Below are 11,990 nucleotides of genomic sequence, written 5' to 3'. Positions count from 1 at the left end.
GGGCAGCACATTCTCTCCTGGCGGCGGCGCCACCTGCGGCAGCGTTCGCCCGAACATGGCGACACGGAGCAGCAGGAGGGAGTCGCGACTCCCTTTCCTATTCACCCTGGTCGCGCTGCTGCCGCCCGGGGCTCTGTGCGCGATGTGGACTCAGACGCTGCACGGCGGCCGCGCACCCCTGCCCCAGGACCGGGGCTTCCGCGTGGTGCAGGGCGAGCCGCGCGAGCTGTGGCTGTGGGCGCGCGGGGGGCCCCGGGGGGCGGACGAGAAGCCGCTCCGGAGGAGACGGAGCGCTGCCCTGCAGCAGGAACCCATCAAGGTGTACGGACAGGTGAGCGACCGGCCACGCGCCTTCCTCGGCTCTTTCCTCTCCCCGCGCTTCCTCATCCCGGCATCCATCCTCTGCGGTCGCCTCCCAGGTGCAGGCACCGCTGGGGACTTCCCGGCTTGCATTTGTGTTTCCCCCCCTCGCACGAGTACAATCGTCAGCGCTTGAATTGCATTGATCTTTCCTTCTTCCTGGCGATTTTAGCAAACGTCTTCCAGGTGAACTCGCGGGGTGCTGTGCATAGTTCCCCAGGGTGGGTGCACCCCGGCGTAGTTTCCAGCAGGTAGAGGAAGGGTGCAGCTTCGTTTTACGTGTGGATGGAAAACGGGGTTTCCTTTCGTGTATACCGTCTGTTGGCAGTGGAGGCGAGGACCCTGCAGTTGCAGCGTACTTGCCCAGAGCAGGCGGGGGTGAGGTGGGGGTTTCTACGCCACAATTAAGATGAGCAAACCTGAAAGCTGACTTGCTCTGGTCAGAGCAAGAGGTGTGCATGCGTGTGTCTGTGTTAATATTTGTGTAAGGGCTGAATTTTGTTGTTTGCTGGGGGGGGAGGGTCTATCTATTCCACCTCCCCCTTGGAGATACGGACTTTGTTTTTGGACAGGGATATTAACCCGTGGCACCTAGAGATTTGAGAGACTGCAAGCATTTGGTGGGCATTATTATTCAGTAACTGATTTATGTCTATCCAGGCAATGGGTTTATTAGATCACAAGTAACATGAATTTCACTTTTATGGCTAGACTTACTGCTAGGAATAGCAAACCGAGTTTGTGGGTTAGTATCAGCATTGGCAAAATTAATTTGACCATGTTCTTTGCCTCATGAGACTCCCAGCCCTGTGGTTAAGATTGATATCGGCAAAATTGGAAGGTCAGTTGGGGTGGGAGGGAGTGGGACCGGAGGAGATGGCAAATGGCATGATTTTTAGAGTCAAAATGTTCCCATTTAAAGTAGAAGTTAAAGACGAGTCTGAGTTTTGCCTCTCTTCACTGATTTCCTTTAGTCATTTCTTCAGGAAATATATAGAGTTAAATATTCAACCCTTAGAGCCAGGAAGAACCCTATAAAAACCATCTCACTGATTGTGCCATTTTGTCAATAAAGAAACAAGCTGGGAAAGGTGAAGGGACTGGCCCAAGGTCACGTGGGACAGAGTTGCCTGCTGTTTCGTTTTTTGTTGGCATTGTCCTAGTGACCTTTGGGTGATCAAATAGTTGCGCTCTCATTATTCAAGTCTTCTTAAATAACTCCTTTCTAAAATAAAAAAATATACGGCTATAAAGGGGGCTGGGATGGTGGCAGGTGAGTGGGAGCATCTGATTTCCATCAACCATCCGGCTCCGGGAAAGAGCATGTGTCGAGGGGGCATGTAACTGGTACTGGCAAGGGCTGCTGGAGCCTGCCTGCTTGGTTCTTTTGTGGGTCCTGACCTTCTTCCACTCTTCACCCCCATCTGAAACTTCTTTCTGTATGTGGAGAAGACAGCAGGGTCATTGCTCTCAGCTGGGACAGCAGCATCCCCATGTTGGGTGGGGGTGGGGGAAGCAAGAGAGACTGCCTTGTTCATGGAGTCTTAACAGCCACCCAGCTCTGCTGTCTTGAATCAGCTCTCTGGGGGCTGGGAGTGGGAGTGCATTTTTTCTGGNGGGGGGGGGGCGCCTGGATGGCTCAGTCAGTTAAGCATAGGACTTCGCAGCTCAGGTCACGATCTTGTGGTTCATGAGTTCGAACCCCGCCTCGGGCTCTGTGCTGACAGCTCAGTGCCTAGAGCCTGTTTCAGATTCTGTGTCTTCCTCACTTTCTCTGCTCCTCTCCCGCTCGCACCCTGTGTGTGTGTGTGTGTGTGTGTGTGTGTGTGTGTGTCTTTCTCTCTCTCAAAAAATAAATAAACATTTTAAAAAAAGAGCTTCCTAGTCTCAAAAGTATGCATACAGGTGCCATTTCTTGCTTGGGTTTGGTTTGTGAGGGCTCCTGGGATTTAGGGCAAATTAAAGATGAACTGTTCTCATTGGGAATGACTCCCAAACCCTTGGCTTTTATATATCTGAGCTAACCAGATGGAGTTTGGTTCAGGTGAGGAATGGAGAGCTAGCCGGTGAACTCCTAATGAGGAATTCCTACCGAGGGTGAAGGCCCAGGGCAGTGTTTTCTCTTCTTTGAGGCCCGAGGTTAGTTAATAAAAGTGGGATTCACTTGAATGTTTAAGGATCTGAGTTAGATAGAAGGAAGAACTTCCCGGTACTGGGCTCTCTGCCGCAAGCATGTTTGGCACAGCCCTTTCAGGCTGAAAGCACCAGAGTCAGTGACTGAAGGGGTTTGGCATGCTCCTCTTGGAGCTCCAGAGGAATGACTTTTCTAGCAAGGGTGACCATTTGCCTCTCTTTTCCCTGGGACAGACCTAGTTTGTAAGTTGTCGGTGCCAGTTATGAAAGCGCTGCCTTCATTCTCCAGTGTCAGGGTGCGGACTATAAATTATATGGCCATTCTGCTTCTAGCTCTGAGCCAAGTTCACTTCATTCCCCCTCTCCCCTCACCTTTAACTTTTAAACCTAAGGAATTGCAATGTTTCCCTGGAGATGGGCATGCAAATGAGAGAGGGCGGAACATGCAAATGAAAGAGGGCGGAACATGCAAATGAAAGAGGGTGGGGGCATTGTTCATCCCTACTCTCAGAAAGTTTTCAGTTTTAGGGGGTATATCTAGCAGATGCAAATACAGGCGTGTAAATGTACTGGACAGGAGCAAATACACAATAAAGCAGCTACGACTCTAAGGCCGGGCATTAGTAGGTTGTGTGATACGGGAGGGCATGGGAGATGGAGGGATAAAGGGCCAGCGTGCTCAGACACTGCAACTTCTTGCCCTCTGACCTTTGACTGAGGTTAAGTGGATGCCTGGAAACACAGATTAGGGGATGGGAGCAGAAACTGTCTGACCAAAAATGCTGTAGGGGTGATGTTGAGGCCGCCAGCTTCAGGAACAGAAGAGCTTTTGCAGGGAGATGGCTAACCTGCAGCTGAGAAAGAGCACTGTGTTACAGGTTCTCTTTGGCTCCACTCACCTGCAGAGCAGACTAGTCATGGTTATTGTGATGATATTCGTCCTCATGTTCTCCAACGTGGGAGACTAGTTTCTGCTGTGATTCCTTACAGGCGTGTTTGTAATAATAAGATCTGGTAACAGCGGTGAAAACAAGTTGCCATCAGAAATTAGGACTTTTCTGTCCCAAGTTCAGAGTGTAGAAGTTTGAGCTCCGCCTAGAAAGGGTTCCAAATCCAAGCAAGGGAACACCATCATTCTTGCCACACTGAGTTTCTTCCAGACTCTACGTCTGCCCCATGCCTCTGTATCGTCATGCTTGGCTTTTCCTCTGTCTGAGATGGTCTTCTCCCACGCCTGTCTTTGCTCGCAAAGTCCCTGTTCCCTTCTTCAGCATCCAAGGAACACCTCAAGCATTCCCAGGCTCCCGTGGGAAGAGTTCTTTGGAGCTTGGTTATGGCTGTGGATGCCTCGTGTTATAATTGCCTGTTTGTCTCATCTCCCAGTTTGCTCCTTGAGGGCACGGATCAAGCCTTTCTCTTCTCTGTGACTGGCACTTGGGAGGCCCTTCATGAGTATTTGTGGACAGACTGCCCACTTAGAAGAGGAGAAGCCCAGAGCGTAGGAAACACATCCAAGTCACAGAAAAGGTATTTGGGAGGAGGACCATGGCAAGCCCACAAACGGAGAGAGAAAGTGGGTCGGCCCTCTCAGTGGTGAGGGTAGTGAAGTCCCCATGTTGCTATGGTGCCCTGGGGGTTATTTTGAACAAAGAGCTGGGATTCTGTTGTGCAGAAGCCTCCCTTTTAGGGCCATCATGGTATTGCTAATGGTATTGTTTTGGGGAGAAATCCTTTGGAATGAAGCGCAAAGCCAAACAGGATTTACAGGTTTATTTTCCTTCCAGTGAGCTCTCTCTTCATAATTCCTGCTTTTTTAGAGGCCAGGGAGTATTCAGTGTCCTGATTTGAGACCGAAAATAAAGTGTCTGTTACAGCACAAGGCCCTGGGACAAAGAGCCTCCTTTGGGGGTGGAGTACTTGTGGCTTTAGATCTCTTTGGAGTAGATTTTTACACGATACACTTGCTTGGGAAAGAATTGGTTGGTTGATTCTGACGTTAGGATGCTTGACCTGTTTGCTTCCAAAAGATGAGAAGGCAAAGCATTCGTTGTTTCATATCAGCTTCTATGTAGGTGAAGAGTTGCCTGGTGTGTTGGGTTCGTTCGGTAAAGGACGTGACCTTGAAAAACTTCCTGGTTCCACTTGGCATCTCTGCTCTTTGCTCAGGCTCTGGCCACCATTTAGTTCATTAAGGGTTTGTACATCTTGGGGCTTGGTGGGGGGGAAGCTGTGAGAGGTGGAAGGAATGGAGGAAGAGGGGAAGGGGGAGGGGTGAGACGATGGAGAAGTAAACAGATAAAACGGAAAGCCACTTTAGCTTTCAGTGGGTAATACGTGTTTAGAAGATACAATTTGTGCAAGAATATAGTGAGAAATACATTTCCCTCTCTCTCGCATCCCCTATTTATGTGCTGCCTCTTCTCAATTGGCAGCCAGTGTCCTCCATTTTTTCTGTATGTCTTTCAGGAAACATTCTATATACATATGTGGCATGTATGTACAGAAAATTTGGAACTTGCAGTATCAGTGGCTTTCTGTTATCCATAGCTCCTGATACCATGAATAGTGAGATACGCTCTTACTCCAAAATGTATTTATGGCATATGACTATCAAAAGGTAGGGACTTAGGTACAGTGTCATAGTGTAAAATAGGTTGTCACTTTTCCTCCAGGCCAAGTGAAAGAAAAGGCAGTCTCAATGCACAGGCCAAGAGAGCATTATGGTAGCCCTTGTTTCTTTCTTTCTTTCTTTCTTTCTTTCTTTCTTTCTTTCTTTCTTTCTTTCTTTCTTTCTTTCTTTCTTTCTTTATGTTTTTTCATTTTTGAGAGAGAGAGAGAGCATGAGTTGGAGAGGAGCAGAGAGAGAGAGAGAGACACAGAATCTGAACCAGGCTCCAGGCTCTGAGCTGTCAGCACAGAGCCCACGGGGGGCTCAAACCCATGGACCAAGAGATCATGACCTGAGCTAAAGTTGGCACTCAACCGGCTGAGCCACCCAGGTGCCCCTGTAGCCCTTGTTTCTTGGCAAGCTGCCGGAGAGCCGTCCCCTAGAGATGAAGAGCCCACGTGGTACGAGAACGTCAGAACACAGAGATCATGGATCTTGGTTTTGCTCATGTTCTTTTTGAGAATATTTTCTTTATATTCTGCAAAACAAAGTCAGTGGTGTGTTTAATAAATTGCTTTGGGACCTGGGGTCCAGGAGGCAGATCCTCACAGTAACTAATATCCCACCGCCAAAGAAGGATGTTGTCAGGGCATTTCATTGTCATATTTTGGTCTGTTCCTCCTTAGAGATGACAGCCATCTTTGTGTTGTCATTGTTTAATCCCAGGGCCGGAGGTAGATGGAGCCAGTTGTGTGCTGTCCACTGTAATGGACAGACACAGGAATGTTCTAATAATCTGGAAAGGAAGTAATCCAAAAAGTAACCTATTTACCTTTGCTCTGTATTTATTTTAGCCCTTTCATTTAAATCACCGGTTTACTTTCCTGATTAAATTTTGCTTAGGTGAATATTAAAATGAGTTTGCATTCTTTGAGTAGCTGATCTGTGAAATGGCTGGCATAAATGGGTTCAGGAGAAGCCAGTTTGGCGGATAGAATTGTCGACAGTCATTCAGATACAGATAATTGAGAGTCAACCTCACAGAAATCTATTCAGGCTGAGGTATTACATGAACTTTTCCTCCATTTTTGAAGAAGATTTAGTTGTGATGGAAGTGAAGGAGAGCTCGCTACATTTTGGTTTGAATATTCGAGGACTAGTATTTCTTCCTAAGTGGTCTGGGATGCTTGGGGTAAGGCATTCTCTTTGTTGAGCCCAGAACCTCTTTATGCTTTCTCTAGGTACACCCGAATCCATTGGCACATGGCATATTCAGTCCAGCCACGTAGATGCAGAAATCAATTTCCCTCAGTTTAAAATGAACCACAGTTAATTTCGACCTAACTTATTGGTTTATCGACCTGTGGACCTAGGGCCGTCGAAGGAGTGTGTGGGCAGCCTTCTAGCGTTCAAGTGGCTGATGATGCTATAAATCAGAGAAGGCAGGGTCGGCGGTGGATCAGCATCAAGATTTGGATTGTCTCCTATGTTATTGTGAGACCTTGAAGTCTTGAGGGTCCCGTGAGGCATGCTTTGTGTGTTTTGGGGTGGGTCCCCAAAGACTTCCTAGCCATCAGGACCGCAGCAGGGAGTTAAAAATAAGTACAACATTCTGTTAGCCATTGGGTCATTGTTAATAACAATGGTGGCATCCATGACCCTATCACTGCTGCCAGCCAAGAGCCCGAACACCCTTCTGCCTGGCGTCACGGCAGGTCTTTGATCACAGTGCTCTTCGATAGCTCTTTCTGCGGCAATGGAGACATTCTGGATCTGTGTGGTCCAGCATGTCTACTGGCACATATGGCGGTGGAAGACTTGAAATGTGGCCGGTGTGACTAAAGAATTGAATGTATTTTCTTTCACCTAATTTTAGTCAATTTAAATGTAAGTTGAAATGGCCACATGTGGCCCTTGGCCATTGTTTTAGAAGGCCTAGCTTTAAAAATTTTTTTTAATGTTTTTATTTATTTTTGAAAGAGCGCAAGCATGAGTTGGGGAGGTGCCGAGGGGGAGAGAGAGAGAGAGAGAGAGAGAGAGAGAGAGAGGATGTGAAGCAGGCTCTAGGCTCCGAGCTATCAGGACAGAGCCCAATGCGGGTCTCGAACCCATGAACTGCGAGATCATGACCTGAGCCGAAGTCGGATGCTTCACTGACTGAGCCACCCAGGTGCTCCTTAGAAGGCCTAGCTTTAACGGATTGATAGAGGCCTGCTTTTCCCAGTACTGGCTGGGCAACCACAGCAGCCATGGGGTGTGGTGTTCTGCTGAGGGGGGGGGGCCTCTGTGCATTAGTCACTTGGGTCGTGAAGGCTGACCCCTGGGCCTTCACTTCTGATGTGGCCTTGCACACCTGGCTCCCTCATACCGGGCTTTGCTGGGGTAGTGGTGCAGACCGTGCGAGTCAATTGAGCAGTGCAAGACATAAACAACGCCTCTCCAGGGGGGGCCTGGCCTCCCCGCCCCTGCCCTCTGCTTCCTGTGTGCTTACTGACTTACTCCCGTGTAGCCGGGTCTGTCTTTCATCGCTGCGACCCTGCAGGCTGGCACGAAGACAAACGTCACTGGTGTGTGGTCTTCATCACTGCACGCGGGCCCCCCCCCCCCCCTTCCTGGCTGGCCCCTTACCTTAGCATGCCATTGCTATTCCTGTGGACTGCAAGCTCTTGGCTCGGAAAATCGGGACCCTTCAGGATGATTTATCTCCAGGCCCCTGAATTAGATTAAAAACACAGCTACGGATTCTCAGAAAGGCAGGCTGATGTGATTATGTCCCAAATCTGAATGGCAGACAAGGGCAATAAAAAGATGTAGTTGTATCATAGCCACTTTGTGCCATGTGGGGGCCAACTTGCTGTTTATTATTTATTCCCTCCCCCCTGCGGTTTTTGTAAATGAAGAAAGTAAGTAATGTTGCATCTGTGTTTTAGAGAAGAGACTCGTCTATTCAGTAGACACCTTCTTTACCCAGATAACTATGGATCAGGGTGTGGGGGAGGATGGCTAGGGTGATTCTTACATAACGTAAATGTGGGTTTGAGCCAATGAGTGGGTCCAGAATTGGGAATTTAAGATGCTAGCTGGTACTGGGGTGAGATCCATTTCACTCTGTCGGGCCGGGGAGCTGAGTGGTGTCATGATGGAGTTCTGAACCCTTAGGAAACCTCTGTGCCCAGAAGAAATTGGGAACAGCTTGGGTGATCTCATTGAACAGGGAGGGCCAGCGTTCAAAGCAGCCTTGGGTCGGGGCGCCTGGGTGGCTCAGTCGGTTAAGCGTCTGGCTTCGGCTCTGGTCGTGATCTCACGGTCTGTGAGTTTGAGCCCTGCATCAGACTCTGTGCTGACAGTTCAGAGCCTGGAGTGTGCTTTGGATTCTGTGTTTCTCTCTCTCTCTCTCCCTCCCTCCCTCCCTCTCTCTCCCCACTCACATTCCCTCCCTCTCTCTCCCTCCCTCTCTCTCCCTCTCTTCCTCCACTCACATGCTCTCTCTCTCAAAAATAAACATTAAAAAAATTTTCAAAGCAGGCTTGGGTGAAAGGCTAGTTTGGAGACTGTCGGTGTGGACACTGAAGTGGGTGCCTCTGAGACGAGCCATGTATGGGGTCATCGTCCAGATGGTGGAGAACCTTGCTTCTCATTAGCCCAGGGGATGCGTGCATGGCAGTTCCATGCAGGTCTGCCCTGGGGACCTGGGAAGAAAGGCCAGTGCTGGCCTGCCTGAGGGTCCCTGCAGAGGAACCTGCTGACAGAAGGGCGCAGGGACAGAGAGGAGGCCAGTGAGCGGCTGTTGACACTCTGGGAGCGACACTCTGGGGAGATGCGAAGTGTTTGAAACCTGTGCTCAATTCTTTGCATCACGGGAGCCCTTGCACCTGTGCCTTACCTCATCTGTATCTATTTAGTCCCCTGAAGTTCCCTTACTGAGAACTTTAAAAAAAAAATCCTGCAGTTGACCGTGCACATGGGTTTTGCTGAATTTGGCAAGGTGTGCGGCTGCTGGTGGTGATGGAAGGGTTCCTGCAGAAACGAGGCCTTAAATCTTTAGGGGGAGACAGATTCAGGAGGGATGTGGGCCTGGGCAGAGGTGAAAGGCTGATCCGCTGAGCTGGGGGTGTTGGGCTAGCAGAGAGGTGCCTGGGGGGAGGGGAGTTCGCATGGGCGCCTTGCCCTCCTGCGAGCACGGGGGTAGCCTGGGGTGGGATGTGTTCTCTCCTCTGTCAGCTTCCCCAGTGTGGTAAAGGAGCCACTGGTAAGGTGAGAGCTTGATGCATGATTTTAATGTGGTTTCTTTGGGGCAAGGAAAGTTCTAGAAGTCCGTGCCACCTCTGCACTGGAGGCTCAGGCACCAGAGCTTGGGTTACCCCACATCCAGGTGAGGAAGGCTGCCTGAATGCTGCCCTTGGCAATGAGCTCTGAGCCAGGTTCAGGTGTGGGTGACTTGTTTCCGTCATTGTATGTATGTAATCATTGGCCCGATGCCTCGGGGTTTCCAACCTTGGTGATGCTGATGCTGATGTTCATTTTTTATACGAAGCCATTTTGTGAAGAATGGCTTATTTAGGTATAAATAACATACTAGCGACAAGAGGAAGTAATGTTTTGGCATTTTGAAGTTTAGGAAATAGATTCATGGATAACGTCTTGTTTGCTGCTTTTTTTTTTTCTTTCTGTTTGGTGTTTCTAACCACCCCATAAAATCAGGAAGATGAGAATTCTTCTCATTTCATAGATGGGTATTTGAAGGCTCACAAAGGTATAGCGACGCACCAAACATCTTGCAGCTATGAAATCGTCAGGACCAAGGCTCCAACGCAAGCTCTGACTTGTCTGCAGTTTACTGTGGCACATTTGCCTCTTGTAAATACTCCAGTGAAAGCTCCGCTCGCAGCCAGGGATCCACAGCCTGTTTGCTGTGAACTCTCTTTTTCTCCTGTAAAACCCAGAAATTCACATAATTCTACCCTCCCCTTGGCTCTCCTACTTACATTCATTTTCTTTCAGCTTTTCAAATGTGACAGTTCTCGTGTCCCTTGCCGTTCCTCGCTTTTGCTCTGCTCTCCCCTCCACCCCCGATGTGGATCTTTCTCCTCCATCCCGTTTTGCCTAAGTTCTCTCTCTCTCCATCCTCGTGGGACCCACGGTAAGTCACGTCTTTCGGGCACTCACATCCTCTCCTGGACACGAGGTTATGCCCCGCCCTCGGAAGTCCTCTGTTTCCTGACACCTAGCATGGTGCCTGCTGTATAGTAAGTGCTCAGTAAATCTTTATGAATGAACGAGGTGAAGGGCTGTTTATGGTGAAGCTGGCGAACCAAAGAGGCAGGGCCAGGAAAGTGCACGTTGTAGAGCCATCCTGAAGAGCTCTTGGAAATGACTTGGGTCCATAGATGAAGCCTCTGGAGGCTAGCCTTGGCTCAGGGGCTCATGGGCTCAGTAGCCAGTCAGTGCTGGTGAGCGGGCTTGCTGTCGCCTCCAGCTGTAACGCCCTGCTCTGGGGGCCTGTGGAATAGCACCTCTCACTGTCTGTGGACTTCACCTCATGTGTAGAATGTGCAAGTTGGTTTAGATGTTCTCTGAGGTTCCTTCTGGCTTGATATTTTCTTCTTTTTCTTACCACCTGGTAAATTAGGGGGTGATTATTTTCATGACAGAGTTTCTTTACAGGTTCTTAGACATTTTAATTAATTAATTAATTAGAGCAGGGGAGGGATACAGAGAAAGAGGGAGAGCATCTTAACTAGGTTCCATGCTCAGTGTGGAGCCCAATGCAGGGCTCCATCCAAGGACCTAAGCTGAAATCAAGTGTTGGACGCCAATGGGCTGAGCAACCCAGGTGTCCCTCACAAGTTCTTTTTGACAGGGAGCCTTCCTGGAATAGTGGAGATGCTATTTGCTAGATGACAAAGTGGGGTTCACCAGGAGGGGGTGCCACATATGGAGGTCAGTGGTGGATAGATTCCACTAGCCAAGGATCAGTCAGAAATACAGGTCAATCTTTCTGAACTGGTATTGTAAGTCATTGAAAATATGATCATCACCCTTTTGGTAGAGGGAGGGCAAAAGAGATCTACCTCTTGACCTACCTACCTCTTTTCTAGAGTGAGCTCGTGACCCCTGTTCAGGACATGGTAGTGAGGTGCTGCATTTTTTCGCCCAGGGTCATTCTCTCTTTGTTTGCCCATCTGTCAAATGGGCAGCCTGAATTTATCAGCAGAGTAGTTAATGAGTTCTGTGGGTGAAGCGTCTTGAGCAAACAGAGAAGTCAGATGTGTGAGCTGAGCAGGGGCTGTCTGCGGGGAGTTCTTAAACTAGATTGTAGCTCTCCTTCTGAGGTGGAGCGCCCAGGGAGGATAATGGCTTTGCTAAATATAGTGAGGACGCTGTCCTGAAAGGGGACTCGGAGGGGCCATTTGCTTACCTAGCATTGAGGTCACGCAAATGGATGGCTCGAGCAAACCTTGTTATTCCTGGGCCTCGGGAGTTCGTCTTTGGTTTCCTCAGGCCCGTCCCGCAGTTCAGGGGATTTAGCAGCTGCCTGACCTTGAAACTGAGGGACAGGGTACCTGCTTTATACCTCATTGTAGAATTTAAAAAACGCTTCCTTGTATTTCATTGCTAGTGAGGCGGAGGAACGAACCAGACCGCCTTGTTTGTCCTCCTGTGAGCTGGAAGGAAGCTGCGTGGGAGTGGTGAGGACCACAGGCTGCGGGGCTGTCTAGGCCATCCCAGCCTTTGACTTTGACCACTCTGAGCAGGGCGATGGCAGAAGAAATGAAAGGAGATGATGTGGGGCTTGTTCCACTAATGGCCCCCATCCTCCTGTATGAGCTTCAGTGAGTACACAGATTTTGATGGGTCTTATCACCGGTCAGACTTGCAACACTGATCT

At 49.3% G+C, this 11,990-nt stretch overlaps 1 protein-coding gene across 1 annotated transcript in view; it reads left to right on the top strand.

Annotated features, from left to right (window-relative positions):
* Window positions 1–8: 8 nt before the first annotated feature.
* Window positions 9–11,990, top strand: part of SORL1 (sortilin related receptor 1) — a 174,234-nt gene continuing 162,252 nt past the window's right edge. Inside the window, exon 1 of the mRNA XM_077776655.1 lies at window positions 9–331. Within this exon, the coding sequence (XP_077632781.1) occupies window positions 56–331 (276 nt within the window). The 5' untranslated portion in view covers window positions 9–55. The remainder of the gene's footprint in view (window positions 332–11,990) is intronic.

This window comes from Crocuta crocuta, unplaced genomic scaffold (assembly GCF_008692635.1).
Source record: "Crocuta crocuta isolate KB4526 unplaced genomic scaffold, BGI_CrCroc_1.0 scaffold271, whole genome shotgun sequence".
Taxonomy (NCBI): Eukaryota; Metazoa; Chordata; class Mammalia; order Carnivora; family Hyaenidae; genus Crocuta; species Crocuta crocuta.
The sequence above is the reverse complement of the archived record's forward strand: the minus strand, read 5'-3'. Positions and strand labels throughout refer to the sequence as shown.